At 38.9% G+C, this 18,270-nt stretch overlaps 2 protein-coding genes across 5 annotated transcripts; one reads left to right on the forward strand and one right to left on the reverse strand.

The window, feature by feature from the left end:
* The first annotated feature begins 5,489 nt into the window (after window positions 1–5,489).
* On the forward strand, window positions 5,490–6,944 carry LOC105203601 (peptidyl-tRNA hydrolase 2, mitochondrial). The gene is made up of 4 exons (XM_011172434.3): window positions 5,490–5,636; window positions 5,848–6,045; window positions 6,127–6,312; window positions 6,725–6,944. Exons 2-4 carry the CDS (start codon window positions 5,878–5,880, stop codon window positions 6,905–6,907), a joined length of 537 nt encoding a protein of 178 aa, XP_011170736.1. The 5' UTR covers window positions 5,490–5,636; window positions 5,848–5,877; the 3' UTR covers window positions 6,908–6,944.
* A 274-nt stretch (window positions 6,945–7,218) lies between these two features.
* On the reverse strand, window positions 7,219–18,257 carry LOC105203599 (tetratricopeptide repeat protein 28). Of its 4 annotated transcripts, none has more exons than XM_039446513.1 (17): window positions 18,066–18,257; window positions 17,627–17,898; window positions 16,906–17,432; window positions 15,978–16,235; window positions 15,108–15,510; window positions 14,436–14,993; window positions 14,025–14,320; window positions 13,493–13,958; window positions 12,937–13,344; window positions 12,347–12,724; window positions 11,448–12,228; window positions 10,652–11,325; window positions 10,056–10,558; window positions 9,352–9,714; window positions 9,035–9,272; window positions 8,733–8,951; window positions 7,219–8,594 (listed from the first exon to the last, which is right to left on the reverse strand). In XM_039446513.1, exons 3-17 carry the CDS (start codon window positions 16,927–16,929, stop codon window positions 7,942–7,944), a joined length of 6,222 nt encoding a protein of 2,073 aa, XP_039302447.1. In that variant the 5' UTR covers window positions 16,930–17,432; window positions 17,627–17,898; window positions 18,066–18,257; the 3' UTR covers window positions 7,219–7,941. The 4 variants fall into 4 exon arrangements, with proteins under 4 accessions (XP_039302447.1, XP_039302449.1, XP_039302448.1 ...); XM_039446515.1 differs by having other exon boundaries at window positions 17,545–17,898; XM_039446514.1 differs by having other exon boundaries at window positions 16,906–17,424; window positions 17,481–17,898.
* Between the last annotated feature and the right edge of the window lie 13 nt (window positions 18,258–18,270).

Raw genomic sequence — 18,270 nt, forward strand, 5'->3', positions numbered from 1 at the left:
TTCTTGTCAAAAAATTGACCAAAGTTGGACTATCTCTCACCGTTTTTCCGCTGAAGATTATTCATGTCATTATAGTGGCAAAATATCGGTCACGACGTATGCAAGACTTACGAGCGTTGAATGGGTATCGGAAAATCTCGAGCAAGCCTACCAAAAACAAGTAATGTATTATAATCAGCGTCGGCGTGGTACAGTTTTTGTAGTGTGAGCTCGTTTTGAAGAAATACCACGTCCTATCAAAGTATTACGGCAAAATTGTCACCGAAATTTTATGGACCATTCCGCGTTTTTATAACCCTTTCCCTTGTCATATACGAAATGTCAGAAGTTAATTTTTTCCAAGTTTTTTTTTAATTTTGAAAAAATTTATCATTTTTCGTCAAGTTTTTGTCAAAAAATCGACTAAAAGTCTCTGGTCGATTTTCTCACCATTTGTCCGCACTTACTGTTCCCCTTAATCCCAAGCAGAACAGTAAGTGAAAATGACATCAAATCTTAATTGATCGAAAAGTAACTTTTAATGATCATTTTGATATTATTTTCATGTAGTGGTGACTCTCTGTTCTGCTTGGAATATGTGAGATAGTCTCTCATTCACAGCATTCCCATTATTGCCATCATTCCCACTATTGCCATCATTTTCATCATTGCCATCATAACATTCATTCCATTATTTCCATCCCATTTCCGTCATTTCTACAATTGCCATCATTCCCATTATTGCCACCATTGACATCTTTGCCATCGTCGCCATCCCATTGCCATCATTGCATTCATTTCAACATTGCCATCCCATTGCCATCATTGCATTCATTTCAACATTTCAACAATGGACATGATTGACATCAGTGCCATTAGTCAGCCTATAGCCTGACAATCTTAGGGCAAGGTTCTCGATAATTTTAATGATGACAATGAAATGGCAATATGGAAATGGAATGGCACATTATGGAATAAATGCTTGGTAACGTTATCAAAAAGATAGCAATAATAGCCGTAGCAGAAATGGTGGCATTTGTGACAATGATAGCAATGATGGCAATTGTGATAATGACGGCAATCGTGGCAATGATGGCATTGATGGCAATGGCTTAGTTTACACCGGTTGTTTGATGCGCGTACTAAGTACAATATACGTACTAAATTAATTTAATTCGATGGTGTAAACGAGACATATAGTCTGGTACGATACAAATCAAACAGACGTATCGTATCAAAATAGTACGTATTTTCAGCACACATGTAACGGTGTAAACATTTCCGTATTATGTAATAGGCGATTTAAGTTTCTCAAGTTTTCTTCAGTTAATAGTTAATAATGTCTTCGTCTTGTGAGAATAAATCTGCGATAATTAATATAATGTGTAAAAAAAGACAAAATTGGGAAGAAGAGGCGACTCGTGTTTTTTTAGAATTATGCACGGAAAAACAAATATTATCAATAAAGGATGGAAAAAGACATAAACATGTTGAAATTTTCCGGCTACTTGTTTCAGAAATGGAACAAAGAGGTTACAAAAAACTGCAGAGCAGATAAAGCTGAAATTAAAAAATTTAAAACTTGCATACTTTAAATGCTAAAAAGATAATAATGTTAGTGGAGCTGCAACTAAACGTTGTCCATTCTATGATGAAATGGCTATATTATATGGCTGCAGACCAAATACAGCAGCAAGCTCATGTCATTCAGGAATCGATAATTGCATTCCATAATTGCATTCTTTCCATCATTGCCATCCAATGGGATTGCCTACTTTTCATCTTTTCCATCATTGTCATTATTGCCATCGTTGCCATCATTGTCATCCCATTTTCATCATTGCCATTATTATTACGCCATTGCCGCCACTGCCGACATTGCCACCATTTTTATTATTGCCATCATTGCCATTTTTTTGATAACATTTCCATCATTGCATTCATTTCATTATGCGATTCTATTTCCATATTACCATTCCATTGCCATCATTAACATCGAGAACATTGTCATAATTGCCATCATTTCCACCATTGCCGTCATTGCCGTCAGGCTATATATATTGTCATTGTCATCATTTTCATTATTGCTATTCCATTAACATCATTGCATTTATTCCAATATTTCCATCCCATTGCTATCCCATTTCCATCATTTCCACAATTGCCATCGATTAATATCAAGAAGAATTTGATTAAAATCCGTTACTTTACTGATTAACACTTTAATACCTTATGTCGTATATTATTATATAATTGTTAATTAATTTTTTTTTGTAAAGTTTTGATTAATCTTTACGTGATATTTCGTAAAAACTGTTGAAAGGTTGTATTAAAATCAGATCAATAATCTCACGTTTGTAAGTTAGAGAATAAAAATAATACTCAAGTATCCATATATTTCATTGATTTTTATTACATTATTATTATTATTATTATTATTGTGATTATGTATTATGCCATATTAATCGTGCGTATTGTCATTTGTAAATCATGCGTATGCATGTATATGCCATTGTAACATAATAAAAAAAGAGTGGGCGCTTTCTAGTCTCTCTACGTCCCTGCGCAGAAATCGTCCGAAATTCTCTTTCTGAATTTTACGGCCTAAGCGTAGCACGGAAAACGTTTGGTGTCGAGAGGGGAGTGAAGAGGAGGGTATCCATAGAGATAACATCGCCGCTTGCTTCATGTCTTCACCGCGATGCTTTCTCTCTCTAACTGAAGACCTAAACAATTAAAGGACAATCACGTTAAAAGAGAAAGAGAGAAAGAGTGAGAGAGAGAGAGAGAGAGAGAGAGAGAGAGTTGCGTCAAGATTTAAAAAAATTAAGAAAGCTAATTTTTTCAAAAGCATAATTTGAAAACATTTAAATAATAAAAAATTATGTAAAAATAAAAAGATGGTATATTTATTCGTGGAAAGACATTTATTTCTTCTTCATCATATGATGCGATGTTAATTACAATTATTTTTTAAGTACTGCGTAAAATGAATGTTTCTTTATTAAAGAACCAAATTCTCTCTGTTACTATTAAACATCTTTTTTAAGTAAAAATATGATTGTGCAAAATATGGGCATATATGTATTGATATGTATTAATATCAATGTTAATGTAAATATTTCAGACTATAATAAATAAAAATTACGCGAAAGTAGACGTAATTATTCATTTGTGCACATTCTCGACCCCTGTTCTGGATGCAACATACGCGATACGCGTCAGATTTTATTTGCAGCAAAATGGATGTTAGCACGGACAACAACCTACATCCATTTCTCGAGAGATGGATGTGGGTTGTTGTCCGTGCTAACATCCACACTGTTTTTAAGAGGATGCTATAGTGACGGGAATTACCGACACATTACAGTGTTCATTAATTTTTGAATTGGTTCTACAGATCACAAAATCCTTTTACAGAATAAAAGTACGCACCAAAACAAAGTGCGGGCTGGTAAATTTTACGAGAAAATCGAACAAAAAATTAAAAATTTATTTATTTTTGGCTCGTGGATCTGTCAACCGAGGTTAACTTTTGTCATTTACTAACGTTCTGTAGCTCATATGTATAAAATGAGACCAGGCCGCACTTTAGAAAACTCTAACGAACAACACTGACTGTATTCCATTTCAGTCAAAAGCCTAACGAAAAAGTTTAACATGTAAACAGCTGTACGTGTACAAATTTCGCATAGCGCACGTAAACAATGGCAAGCAGAGTAGTGACTGTAGTTGATAGGTCTTTTCGCAGATGGCGAAATAATCGAAAAACAAATACAGATCTATGCGATGGACAAAGAGCGATAGCCTGGTCTCCCTCGAAAAATAATCTGCAATGCCGACGTCGAGGAAGTTCTTTGGTCACTATAGCATCCTTGCTAAAGTACCACGAATTACCGACATTTACAGTGCATTAAATATTTTTGGATTGGCTTTACAGAATCACAAAAACTTTTTTTAGAATTGAAATACGCGTAAAAAGAAAGGGTGCTCAGGTCAATTTTATAAGAAAATCGAACAAAAATTTAATAAATCATTAAAAATTCACTCGTATAGCCGTCACCTGAGGTTAACTTTACCTTAATACAGAAGTTGTGTAGCTCGTGCGTACAAAATGATAGTAGAGCACCTTTCAGAAAACATGCACGAATAACACTGACCTTGCAAAGTTACGATTGAACGCCTAACAAAAAAGATACGCTAATGTGCTTTTACCACGCGCATATTTCGCTCAGCGAAGCTGAACTGTCATAAACAGAGCAATATGGAGCCCAACAGTAGTTGATAGGACTTTTCGCAGATGGCGAAATAATCAAAAAACAAAGACAGATCTATGCAATGGACAAAGAGCAATAGCCTGGTCTTGCTCGAAAAATAATCTACAGTGATCTGTAGGACCGACGTCGAGGAAGTTCTTCTGTTACTTTAGCATCCTCTTAAGGGCTGGTTGCAAAATGGATGTGACACGTAGTTCCCATTCTGACCAGAATAGATGTGCGTCACTAGTGTACGGGAGTTTCGATTGTTTCGAAGCGTTATAGGAAAAAGGCCACCGTGGCCGCTCTCAGGTTCCTCTCGGCTTTGATCAACACATTCTGCTTATTATATTCTCTGTGTAAATCTCAAGTACAGCCTAAATGTTACGTTCTATTCTCTATGAACATTAATGTTGTTCCTATAGAAGAAATGTTACTCAGCGGAAGGAGCTTTCATCTAAAGATACAATTAATATAAATACTCTGTCGTTAAAAATTTGTTTACTATTAATAGTAATCAAATTTTTAACGACAGAGTATTTATTTATATTACAATTGTATCTTTAGACGAAAGCTCTTTTTACTGAGTAACATTTCTTCTACAAAATTTTATTAAAGCAATATTTTATTAATAAAAGAATTTTACAAAAGCAATATTTTATTAATAAAAGTTTAATTTCTAACAAACTATCACATGTTTTTCTTCAATACATTCCTCACTACTTAAATCTGTTGGTATAATGGCTATAAGTTTAACGCAGAAGTTGTTGACGATGAAGTGTGTCATTTTAATATGTGTTATATTCTCTTTTAAAGTTAGTATTATTAAAAGCGTATTTTTCACATCGTTGATACCCTAATGTAACGCCCCTTTAGCGAAATGTTTAATCGCGCAAGCAAATCCTTCAAGCCCGGATAATATCTAATGAATTCGCAAAACGTATATGCTTTAGGTCTATCCTATGTATGTATGTACAATAGATACAATAGATTATACAATAGATTATTATACATGTAAAACAAAAAAGAAATCAAATATAGCAATGTTTGGTGCAGGTATATTATATATAGCAATGTTGGTGCATGTATACATATTATATATAATAGCAGAGATATAGAATTCTAATTTGTTCTATCTTTTTTGTTGGAATATTATGAAGCTCATTACGTTCACAAAAATTGAAAATTATTTCACATTACACGGCTATATAGTTGTTACTGCAGCGCGCATGCTCTCCGAATGCTCCGATTACCGATCCATCCAAGTCCCATCACTGACTGGCGATCACGCCAGACGCCAGACGTCGCCAGATAGATCCGATAGATCACGCCGACCACATGATGGGCCACATGATGATGACAGAAACGTGATTATCAACTGGACAACGCTGCTCTGTTTTAGTGAGTAACGTTGCGCTTTTCTTTAAATTGACTTCGTAAAATGTGTATATATATGATAAATACATAATATGAGCGATTTTTCATAAAATATTGTAAATATATGAGAATTGGGATGTTATAGGTTATCTCAATTTACAATGTACATACACATGTATATCTTTTTAAATTACTTGGAACTCTTACAGAGCGTTTTTTTAATTCGCGTTTGCAGGTTTTATCTTATCGTATATTATCGAAAATTATGGACGACATCACTGAGACAATTGTAGCTCAGGCTACAGATCCAAAAGTGGCGTTTATGGCCGCTGCTCTGTTCGGTTATTGTTTATACAAATTCATGACCATGGCAAACAGAAGAAGTCCTCGAAACATTGCAGAAGACTCCGATGAAACGGATGATGACGATGTGGTAAAGAAAGCGATGATTTCTCTTTACATTTCTCTCTGAAACACATAATCCATCAATTACAAAGATTTTCTCTTTATATAGGCTTATACAGACAAGTATGACAATTACAAGTTAATCCTGGTTATTAGAACAGATTTGAAAATGGGCAAGGGAAAGGTGGCGGCTCAATGCTCGCACGCCGCTGTCGCGGCGTATAAAGCTGCCAGGAAGCATCCGAAGATTCTGAGAGCATGGGAGGAGTCTGGCCAAGCCAAGATCACACTTAAGGTGGTATTTCAAGTTATGCAAAACATTGACCAAAAACAAGCAATTTCAAGACGGTTGATAAAGAAAATATGTTTTTATGAAATATGTAATGAATTCAATAAATTCAATCAATGCTGTCCAGGATTTATAATTTTGGATTCATTTTTTTGTTATATTAATTGAGAAATAAATAAATGAATAAATACCGACACATTTCAATTTTAATCTCAAAATTACAAATCCTGGTCAATACTGTATTAAATATCTCTTAATTCTTTGAGACACAATTTTATTTGCCGGATAAGGTTTCAATCAAAAGAGACCATCACTTGATGTTTAATAAATATATTTAACTATACACAGTTTAAATAAATATCTTTTCATATACATGTATGTATGAGGAAAGGAAAAAAGAATATGTGTTAATTTCCAGGTGGACAGCGAGGCTGCCCTTACGGAAATAGCGAAGGAAGCCAAAGCTGTGGGTCTATTATCGAATGTAGTACATGATGCGGGCCATACGCAAATACCAGCGGGAAGCAAGACGGTATGCGCGGTCGGACCGGGCCCAGCGAAATTAATAGACCAAGTAACCGGTCATTTAAAGTTATTTTAACTGCTTGTCAAATAAAATTTGAAAGCCTTTTAATATATTCTTGATTTTGTATTTTATTTTTAATAATACCTCCAAATATTCTCTTGTATCTGCTATTTTATCAGCAAAATTAGTCTGTTGACAGAATTTATTCAGTTGTGTTATAGCAATAAAAGTTGCTAAGTTAATATTTCAAATTTTGAGTATCCGCGTGTACATTAAGAAAACTAATATTACACGATTTTATTGCTTATATCGTTTTTTGCAAAACAGAATTTTGAGATTAACATTCAACTCATAAAACATATAAGTAAAACAAATTTCCTTCCTCACAAGCTTTAACAGACGTATTTATCTAACAGATTTCTCTTATAATTAACATAATACATATTTGTGTGTGCATGTTGCAAAGTACAAATGCAGTATGGAGTGTCAATTCAAGTTGACTCTTGCGTTCTCTACGAACATTTAGAACGCATGATTTATAAGAAATATGATAGGCAGAAATTAGAACTCGGATGTCAATGCGGCTAAATACTATTTATTAAGCATATCCATCATAAATGATAGCAAATATAAAGAGATTGATTCTTTTAGCTCATTGAACATCCAAACTCTATGAACAGTCATCTTTTGCTACATTAAGAATGTTAATAATTAAACATTTGGACGGATTATTATTAAAATTATACTTGAGCATATTAGCGCTTATTAGCGAGATTATTTCATCCTTGTACGTATATAAAACTCGTTATATCACGAGCTTCAACATATGAAAAAACAGACGTATGCAAATATGTGCGTCTAGCGAGTGTTAAGGTATTTATGGTTCCTAAGATATTCTTTCAGGTTTTCATCTCGAATACCAAGAAATACATTGGCAAGTTAATACGCGTTTGCACCACGCTCTCCGTCGATTGTTTTTTTTTTTTTTTTTCTATCGGCCCTGCTGTGGCTACAACACAACCACTTGTTTTCCGATATGTGTTTCCCATTCTTTGGTACCCAGTACTATACTCCATGAAATTACATTTTAACTTATAAATATAAATAATCTATATTGGCGGCGCGGGAGCTTTCCGAGGTATTTTGTTCGAACTGGCGGCACTGCACTGTGATTCTGCGATAGATCTACCATCGGCCTCATCTCTCCGGCAGAGCTCCGACTCATTTTGTATCCAATTCTGCGTCTGGCTGTGGCCTATCGTCTTTGCCGATTGTGATTCCTCATTCTCGGACACTGCGCCAACCTCTTCCAGTAATTTCGACAAGGACGGCGCTAAACCTAGTCCCAAATTTCGCTCGTGATACACCTCCGAGATCGTAGGTGTGAGTTCGCGCGTCAGACTCGTCAGGGAAGTTGCCAGGTTCCTCAAATTTGGCGGATGCGTCTCCGTGGATTGCGTCGTGTCGGTCTGCGTATTGCAAATGTCCTCGTTCACCGTCACGGAATGTCGTGGTTTCCTCAACGAATTTGTGCCGATCTCCGTCCTCACACTCAATCTTTCCAACACGTTAGCCGGTAACGGCGGTAACGGTTGCCGTCTTAATACGGTGGCATGGCCATTATCCCAATCTGTTACCGAACTGCTCGAGCTCGAGCCAGGCCTTACCGGATTCTGATCGGGATAAAGATTTCGGATACGAGTCTGATGGTTTAAGTTAAGCGCTACAGGAGGGCTAGGTGTAAACGCCACGTCTGATTCACCTAGAGCATTCAAATATAATATTAAATTTCTGCGTAAAATATATTTTATGAAATTTTTATGTAAGATATATTTAATCTTTATGTAAAATCTTCGCTATTTATGCGAATTGTTTTTTAATATTGAAAGAAGATAGATACCTCCACCATTTTGACATGGTTGTCGCGATGTTGGTATCAAAACATTCGGTGGTTCCATTGTCTTCCCGTCTGGTTCGCCACGATGTCGTACGTAACTTGCAAAGGCTCCTCCTAATCGCGGCCGTTCTACAAGATTTTTTTCGGTATGGGCCACAGAAGCTAAGCTCTCCATTGAACTGCCTGAATCTAAACTAAGACTTTTTGGTGCTTCCTGTGTATCTGCAATTGATAATATACATATATAAATAAAATTAATTTACATCTACTACTATTATTATGTATCATCATGAATTTTAATTTACCAAATAATGCAAGGAGAGCTTGAAGAGCAAATTGGACGGCTCTACGTGAAGCTTGTTTGCCTGTTCTCAGTATCACTTCAGACTGCCCAACTTCCATTAAATCGAAACCTAAGCTAGCGAATAGTTCGTGTGATCCAGATGCTCTCCAAACATGTACAGGCAATACAACTTCTTGTCCTTCTGTGGCGCAGCTGGCTCTTCTCATGGCAGCGATAACGTCTTCTGCGGCTTCTGGCACCTGAAATTTTTTTGATACAATTAAATAAAATCATAAAATCCTATACATATTTGGTTAAAGATTAATTAAAAGTCAGTACTTGTAAGAGCCTGGCCAAAGCGTGCAATGACGATTGACCTAATCCCAGCAGAGCTTGTAAGCTAGCGCTGCACCTCGTCAGCCTTTCTTCAGGATCACTTTGCGGGAAGAACACGGAGGACGGTATACCGTTACCGGCCGGCTCGAATCTAAATCCCACGGACATCAGAAGTTCTCGCCAACCGGTGGCCGCGCCTACCTTGTTCTCGATACTGCGCTGAGTCGTATACATAGCGTTCTTCTGCCCGCGATGAATTCTCTGTAACGATTTCTCTACCAGATGAAGCGTCACTCGCAGTGCATCCCTGCTCTGTTCGGGACCACCACGTAATAATTCTGCCAATGCTTGACCCATAAGCGCGACCTAATAAAATAAAAGAAAGAAATAAAAGATGAAATATTAAATCTATATATAAGAAAATTACTAGGGTCAGTCAAATGAAGCCATAGCGGGTGTTTAGTTTTCATTTAACTGACCCTAGTATATTGCTAGCAAATTCGATTTCTTCAATCTAACTAAATCATGCTTTTGTTTTTAGCTTATAAACATTTTTTACAATAAGCAAAACTCTAATCTAAAAGAAAATAAAAACTAGGTCTGCTTTCAAATCTAGAATAAGATTAGATTTATCCAGAACATTGTAAAATTCTAGTCGATTTTTAGAGTTACTAAAATATTACTTGTAATATCTGAATTGAACATACCTTGTTGGACAATCTCGCATCTCCACCGATAAGCAGCCAACCGGCCCAGTTAGCAGGGTGAGCAAAATGTCTGGTATGCTGGACAGTTTGCATCGCCTCGGCTAACGCACGTGATGCTCTCGCACCCTGCAACATCGCGCTGTAAAACGCTCGCAACAAGATACTGCCGGCGGTCGGTGGTACTGCCCACATTCCTATGAGCACACATTGCGCGCCCGAGTTCAACAGAGTTTTAGCAAGATTCTGTATGCCGTCTGACGTAGCATTTGTGCAATCTACGTTACTCCAACTGTGACCGCTGGATACGACCACTAAACGAGCGGACATCTTTAGCCTGAGTAAATCTGCTTGATTTATCAGATACTCCGGTTTTTCGGACGGCTCTTCGCACTGATCAGGCGAGAACGCTAGATTGCCGGTATTCCAGAAGACTGGCACTGTCAAATGGACGCATTCCGCATCCGGTAGAGACCGCAGTACCATCGATCTAGTCGCTTCCAGTCCTATTGTAAACAAGAGTAAGTAAGAAAATTTTGTACTTTTCACGAAGTTGGTATAATTAGGAAAGTTTTTACAATTGTGTAGCTGATACTAACCAGTCATTGCACGAGCCTCCAACAATTCAGCGACTATTTCCGACTCGGTCTCAGTAGAAGCGACGCTCTCGGCCCATCCATATTCCTCTCGGACATCTTCCGGCAGAACAGGATTTCCGACAACCAACGCAGCCACGGTAGCACCACCTTCCAGTACAGGCGTCTTAGATCTCTTTCTGAGCGCCGCAAGAGATGGTACCACCAACAACGAAAATCTCTCGCACAGATAATCCTCGCCTGGATTGGATTGTAAAGCCGGGAATGGCGCCAAGTAGAGAGACTTCTCCACCACCATGATCAATTCCTTTCGCGGCGGTGGTAACAGATCCTCGAACGGGGCAAGAAGAAGATCGTAAAGGACCTGTATCGGCAATGGCGCCTGCCATGTAGGTCCTTTCGTGCCTCGTCCCCAACGAGCGCTACCGGCGCGAGAACTCACGGAGCCGACGCTGAAGAGGCTACTTAAACTGTAGGAACTGGCGTTCAAGTGATGACCCCTCGACGGGATTTTAGTGGATTCCTCAATAAGCTCATTACTCTCGTCCAAGAGTGCTTCGCGTGCTTGAAGGATCCTCTTTTCTAGACCTACCCCATCGTCCAATGTGGCGGAATGAAATCGTAATAATCCACGTCCTGGAGCTAAGCACCACGCATGCAAATCACATCCCACCTCGCTAAAATCACATAAACAAATTTTTGTTTATTTATTTTAATTTTTTAAAAGAACAGATAAATTATTATGATATTAAATAAATTATATTTTTTGTTTTAAGTTGTAATATTCGTAAAAAAATACCTATAATACAAGATAATCCCGCGTTGTCGATCAATAATTTCGGAATAGTGAGCTGCATCGTCCAAGGAATTATTCTTGGATCTTCTGGATCTTTCCGCCCAATTCAAAGCCTCTTCTGCTCGGTTTAGATTGATTAATACCTTTTGCAACATCCTATATGTTTCTGATAGCAACTCAGCTCTATTGGGTTGACCACAAGAAAGGGACACAGAGGTTCCATCCAATGATTCTAAGAGATTCGCAGCCTTCTCTAAGTGTTCTACAGAGATGACTGCTTCTCCTGCTTCCCAATGCACAAGACCGAGTCTGTGTCTCAATCTGGCGGCTTCTTCCCTTCTACCCAAGCCTTCAGACAGGGATAGACCAGACTGCAGATAACTCAGAGCGCGTGGCAGGTCCCCGCACAGATGATGGAGTCGACCTAGATTCGCAAAAGCTGCCGCTCGAGCGAGTTGATCACCCGCTGCAGCAGCAAGACTCAACGATTGCTCCTGCAACCTTATAGCTTCCTCATATTGGCCCAACGTTTCTTGGGTCACTCCCAAATTGGCACAGGCGCGAGCTTGCAATCCAGCCGCGTCCAAACCTTCGGCAATCGACAGCTCCAACTGATGATGACGTAACGCGGAGTTCGGATCATCCATTAGAAGATGTACTGCTCCCAAACCGCTGGCGGCTTCAGCCTCAGCTGCTTTGTCACCGAGGCCACGAGCGAGAGCCAGTTGATGCGACAAACAACTAACAGCCTGTTCATGATTACCTAACGCGGCGTGTACCCTACCTGCAAATTAAAATTCGAATAAATATTAACATATGCTAAAGTTAGACAACCGAAAAGATTCGAGTGATTTTCGTAGAAACATATCTGCTAAAAAAATTTTATTATCATATTAATTTACCTAGATCACCGTAAGCGGCACCTCTCGCCTCAGGACTGTCCACTTCATGAGCGGCCACCAATCTCTTTTCGAAACATACTAAGGCTTCCTGTAAGTTCCCGGTAGCCTCGCGAGCTCTTCCCAATCCTCTGTAAGCTCTCTCCTGATCTCTTATGCTCTTCAGCTTCGTAGCAGCTGTCAATTGTTGTTCATGACATTTGATAGCTTCTTCTAGATCACCCAAGGCCTCGTAGCAGTCTCCCAAATTTCCGAGTGCTCGGGCTTTGTCGAGTAAAGCAGTGCCAGTAGTTAACGGTTCTAAAGTTGCTAACTGCTGCTCAAAATAACCGATAGCATCTTCGTAATGCGTCATATTAAGTCTAGCTATGCCCAAATTTCCTATAATAAAAAATTACATATTACAAGAATATTAATTTTTTAAATTTAATTATACTTTTTCAAAAAGACTAGTGTTTGTTTTTATAGAAAGAATTATTTTTTTAGCATATTACATTCTGTATATATATTCTTGAATTTACCTTCATTATTTAAGCGAAAAATTTTAAATATACATCTCAAATTTTACTTTTATTAGTTTTATTTTAAATTACCTAGTGCTTGAGCTTCGACTCCAGAATCTGCTAGCTCCTTCGCCCTCTCCAATTGTTCTTGATAACATTTGACCGCATGAGTGTACTGTCCCAGCGCCATGTGCACAGCACCCAGGTTTCCATGTGCTCTGCATTCGCCGCGCAGGTCACCAGCTTCTTGCCTCAGCGTTAATTCCTGCGTATGAAAACCGAGAGCCTTGTCTAGATTCTTTGTAGCTCGATGAGCAATCCCTAATGCGCCATAGGCAGCCGCTTCGAGACATCGATCGGCCGCTTGACGTGCCAAGTTCAATTGACGTTGATGCATCTTGACAGCTTCGTCGATCTCTCCCATGCGCAACAAGCAGTCGCCGATATTTCCCAGAGCGCGAAACTTGCCAGCCAGATGCTTGGTCATGTGCGCAATTGCTAAATAATTGATGATTTATCAATATAAATAATATTTTTTATCATTATATTTTATTTGTTTATATTTATTCGCCTATCTTTAATATATTAATATATAATTATAAAACATATTAATCACAATATATGAATGTTAAAACAAAAATATTACCTAAATAATATTTTTGACACTCCAGAGCAGTGTCCAGATTTTCCAGTGCCAAGTGAGCTAGTCCCAGATTGCAGTAGGCTCTACCCATTCCAGATTTATCTTGCAGATCCTTCGCTAGTGCTAAATCCTGATCGTAGTATCTGACCGCTTCCCGATGATTTCCTAGGCAGTAATGAGCATATCCTAAAAAATGGCATGCTTTGGCCTCCCCTTCAACATCGTGCAATTCTTGCGACAGCATTAGATACTGCTCGTAATATGGCACCGCCTCTTCGAATCTGCCGCGTGAAGATAGACAATTAGCGAGATTTAGCAGAGCACACGCTTCGCCGGCCGTGTCTTTCAGTTCGCGCGCTATAGCAAGGTGAGCTCTATAGTGTCTCAATGCTGCTTCGTGACCTTGCACAGCCTGATACGCGACTGCTAGGTTTCCGTGCGTGCTGGCTTCTGAGCTACGATCGTTTACCTGAACGACAGCGTATCATTAGCACACAAAATTTTATGACAATATATTTATTTTTGGGACGCTTACCTCTTTGCTTATCGTTAATTCCTGCTTGTGATACTTGATGGCTTGTTCGTAATAGCCCAAGGCGTTATAAGCATTGCCGATATTTCCATACGCTCTACCTGTACCAGCCTTATCTCCCAACGATCTTGCGATTCCCAAGTGTGCCTGATGTAATTTCAAAGCAGCGTCGTGCTCGCCGAGTAACTGATACACTATGCCTAGATTACTACAGGCTCGTCCCTCGGCTACCTTGTCTTTCGTAGCTAACGCGACGTCAAGCTGTCTCTGATGCCAGAGCTTGGCTTGCGCCAAGTCACCTATTGCATTTTGATACAATTATGTTAAAGTAAAAGAAAGTTAAAAATAGAAATAATTCGTTAATGTATTACAATGTAACAATGTAGGGTTGTTAATAATTATCATTATCATCACCTGCACATCTGGCAGCATGACCTAATCCTGCGTACGCTCTGGTCTCTATTGCTCTATCCCCGAGTTCCTGAGCTATTCTCAGAACATTCTCATGATAAGTCATCGCCTGCCCGAAATTTCTCCGATAGTGATGAGACGATCCCAAATTACTGAAAGCCCTTGCCTCCTCCACGCGATCACCGAGCCGCCTGGCTATCCTCAGATGTTGCGTGTGGCAGTCGACGGCGCTCTCGAACTCTCCCATCGCCAAGTAAACCGCCCCAACGTTACCGATCTCGCGAGCCTCCTGCAGTCGATCTCCCATTTGCTTTACTAATTGCACACACTGCTTGTGGGAAGCCAGAGCGTTCGGCAAATCGCCGATTGCCGTGTAAACGTGCCCCAGACTGGTCAAGGCCGAGGCCGCCGCTTGCGTATCTTTACATTTCATAGCTAGAACAAGTTGGTACCTATGAGCCGTTAAAGCTTCCTTAAAGCTGCCTTTGCTGAAATAAGCGGATCCTAAATTTCCGTGGGCTCTACACTCGCCCTGAGTGTCTCCCAGAGAACGTGCCACTTCTGAAAATTTCAATAAATAATCAATAAATAAATTTGAACTCTCTACGTGGGATTCATAAAAAATTTCAAATTAAAAAGAATCAAAAATTTCCGCTTGACTTATCTATTACTCACCTAGATCTTGCTGCATGTAATTGATTGCCTTATCCAGAGAATTCAATGCCCAGTACGCGCTAGACAGAGCGGAGAATACAGAACCTCTCAATTTTAAACTACACGAACCGATAGTGAGCGCGGCCTCCAGTACGCCAGCGGCTGCCCTGTATTGTCCAGCTCCGAGTAGTTCCTGACCGACCACGGATATAACAACGAATGGGGACTCGTCAAGTTTCATTGCGCGTAGTTGTTGAAACGTCGGCTCTAAAGTTGGTCGCAGCGGAGACTTTAGTGATGCTTCTACCAACCCTGATAATAATTGATGATTGGACGCATCGTGAGCTAATCCCGTGCTGAAGGCAACGAGTGCCTCTCCGTGACGTCCTAGGCATTGCAGCGCTACTCCTTGCCGGTAGTACGCCTGAAAATAGTTATAGATTGTTACAGAACCAAAATTTGACGAGATGGAAACACATCACTGAAATTGTTGAAACAGAAAAATAAAAAATACTGAAATATTGTAAAGAACAAATGTTTAAATTTATTTTTAGGTTTCTTAAAATACATTAAATCATTTATTTCTTTATAATTTAAAGATCTACTTGACTACATTCTGATCCACTCATACAATACTAAATTTTTAATTCTGTTAAATAATTTCATCAAATTTATAGTGTTCATAGATTTTCATTTTAAACTTTGCTAAATTCTTTGAGCTAATCCTAATGTTTTGCATTTCTTATTAAAATCTTAACAAAATGATACTAAAAGTAGATCAATTGAAAGAGATTTTCCTGCAATTCAATAATATTTCAATGTTATTCATTACAATTTTAGATAAATATTCTCATCAGAGATGTACAAAAGAATATGGAGAAAAATATATACCTTTGGCCACTGCGGACTTAGTTCGGTAGCTCGGACAGCATCTTGCAACGCGAGCGCAAATAATCCCATCTTGAGCCTGGCGGCCGATCTATTTGAGTACAACACATGACTGAGGGGATCCAGGGCGAGGGCTTCCGTATACAATGTCGCGGCCAGTGCGTAATCTCCATTCTGGCACGCTGCGTTACTCCTGCGTACCGTTTCTAAGAATAGTGTCCTGGATCCAGCGGCCAAGGCCGACGTACCTTCGGGCTCCACCTTATCATCATCGAATTGGCATCATTTTATTTCAAACAAGTAACTTCCTATTTTTCATCAATAGATAGGAAACTAATCTATTTATATAAAGTGAGGAATCATGTATGAAGAAACATGAAATTAAAAGTGACCACTAAACTTGTTATTCGCTATTAATAATAAAATTAACAATAATTGAAAAGCTTTTAACTCATAACGTCAATTAGTAATGTATAAGCATGAGATTATATAATATATATATTATATAATATATTAATGTAATTAAAATATGGATAAAGTTCCAAGTAGAGCTAAAAGTGAAGAAAATATTATCAGATATATTTTATCCCAATATTTATATAAATAATTAACATGAATAATTCCTCTATTATAAGAGACAAAAAATAAAATTAATATCAAGCCATATCAATAAAATACTTGAATGAATAAGTACATAAAAAATAAAATAAGACAGATCAAAACATGTAACAAGAAATGTAAGATATAGGCGAGGACCAGGGGGCCTATTCTCGAAAAATATCGCATACGAAAATACTAGGGAACTCTATAATATATGTAACGTATACTATAGTATTTTCGTATATTTTCGTATGCGATATTTTTCGATAATAGGCCCCCAGACCCTGACCCAAGATTGGGCCCAGAGTTGCAATAGGAATCTCATAATTACCTCAGAGATATCCCTATGAGACATTGCTTAAGACGAGCTAGTAGCATCCTCTGGCATGAGCATCATCTGCGACGTGCTGGCATGAAGATCAGGCCGCGGATTAAACGTGCGATGCCTCTATCTCTCTCTGTCCCGCTCTCTCTCTCCTATGGGACTCACCTCGGCACCTTCCTTCGGCGTCGGCTGGCAAACTAAACTCTGCGTGTATGCGCGTTACATTGTTTCACCGCGCGCGAGCGGTAATAAGGGGGTTTCTTTTCGCTAGAACGGGCAAATGGGACCGATTAATAAAAAAGGAGGGAGGCAGGCGTCTTAGGGGGGCACCCACTGCATTCCTCAGGCACAGCCATCTTGGAATGTGACCCCAGGTCCCCCCGTCGGGCCCAGAGCGGGGCCGGCACTGCTGCTTGCCGCCTGCCTGGTGCTGTTTGCTTCTTCTATGCGCTCCTCTTCTCTGCTCCTCCTCCTCTGCCTCGCCAGGCCCCGATGGGACCCCAGCCGTGTGTTGCCCCGCTCGTTCTGCAACACTAACATCAGCATACGAGCGTGTAAAACGAGCGCTCGCAAACACATACCTGTATACAACGGAAAAATTAACGGATCCAACCGGGATTCGAATTCGAGATCCTTCGTACTCACTCCAAGCAATCCTACCACTCAGAATGCTACCCAAACTGCTCCACTATTCTCTTAATTATTCCATTTGCTTATTAATACCTACTAAGCAGTCTTATGGCCCTATATTCTTCCACATGGAAACGTGGACCACGTCGCGCGCCAAGATACAGGTCCTGATGCACCGTTTTGCAACGACGGCAGCTCCGCATCTCGCGCCTCGAATATCAAGGGGGGACTGTCTCGATCTCGCTTCGTAAATCCCACGTAGATTTATTAAATTTCTATAAATCGAGGAGGACTCCTGGGGAACAATCGGGCGTTCTTGAGTTCTTCGAGTTTGCGTTAATCGGAGATATCGTTATTACTCAGGATATCCTGTATGCATATATAAAAATGTAAATAATGAAAGATCTTTATTTTATATGACAAAAAAAAATTGAAGTCGATGATTAAAACTTATGATTTTTTAACGCACGTATTGAATAATACTATTAAAACTCAAATTTTAACAATTTGTGAGAACCAATCATCTTAAATGTTACCTTTGATCCTCCATGTGTCGAGCATAAATCAATGTTTTTGCAACATAATACTTTTTTAAAAGTCGGACAAAGATAGACAGCCCAGTGAACGTTTTAAAAAATAATCTATGCATTCTTGTGAGACGACGGATTATTTTTACAGTCTTGGAGCTCTGCCAGTTTAAGTACTAAAAAAAACCGTGTTATTGAGAATGATGTAAAGATG

This window comes from Solenopsis invicta, chromosome 3, assembly GCF_016802725.1.
Source record: "Solenopsis invicta isolate M01_SB chromosome 3, UNIL_Sinv_3.0, whole genome shotgun sequence".
Classification (NCBI taxonomy): Eukaryota; Metazoa; Arthropoda; class Insecta; order Hymenoptera; family Formicidae; genus Solenopsis; species Solenopsis invicta.

Coding starts and splice junctions, on each gene's coding strand:
- LOC105203599 (XM_039446513.1), bottom strand. CDS start 16,929: ATGTCTCATAGGGATATCTCTGAG. Junction 13,345..13,492: donor GTGTCAAAAATATTATTTAG/GTAATATTTTTG, acceptor TCAATTATTTAG/CAATTGCGCACATGACCAAG. Junction 8,595..8,732: donor ACCATGTCAAAATGGTGGAG/GTATCTATCTTC, acceptor TGAATGCTCTAG/GTGAATCAGACGTGGCGTTT.
- LOC105203601 (XM_011172434.3), top strand. CDS start 5,878: ATGGACGACATCACTGAGACAATTGTAGCTCAGGCTACAGATCCAAAA. Junction 6,046..6,126: donor AAACGGATGATGACGATGTG/GTAAAGAAAGCG, acceptor CTCTTTATATAG/GCTTATACAGACAAGTATGA. Junction 6,313..6,724: donor AAGCCAAGATCACACTTAAG/GTGGTATTTCAA, acceptor GTTAATTTCCAG/GTGGACAGCGAGGCTGCCCT.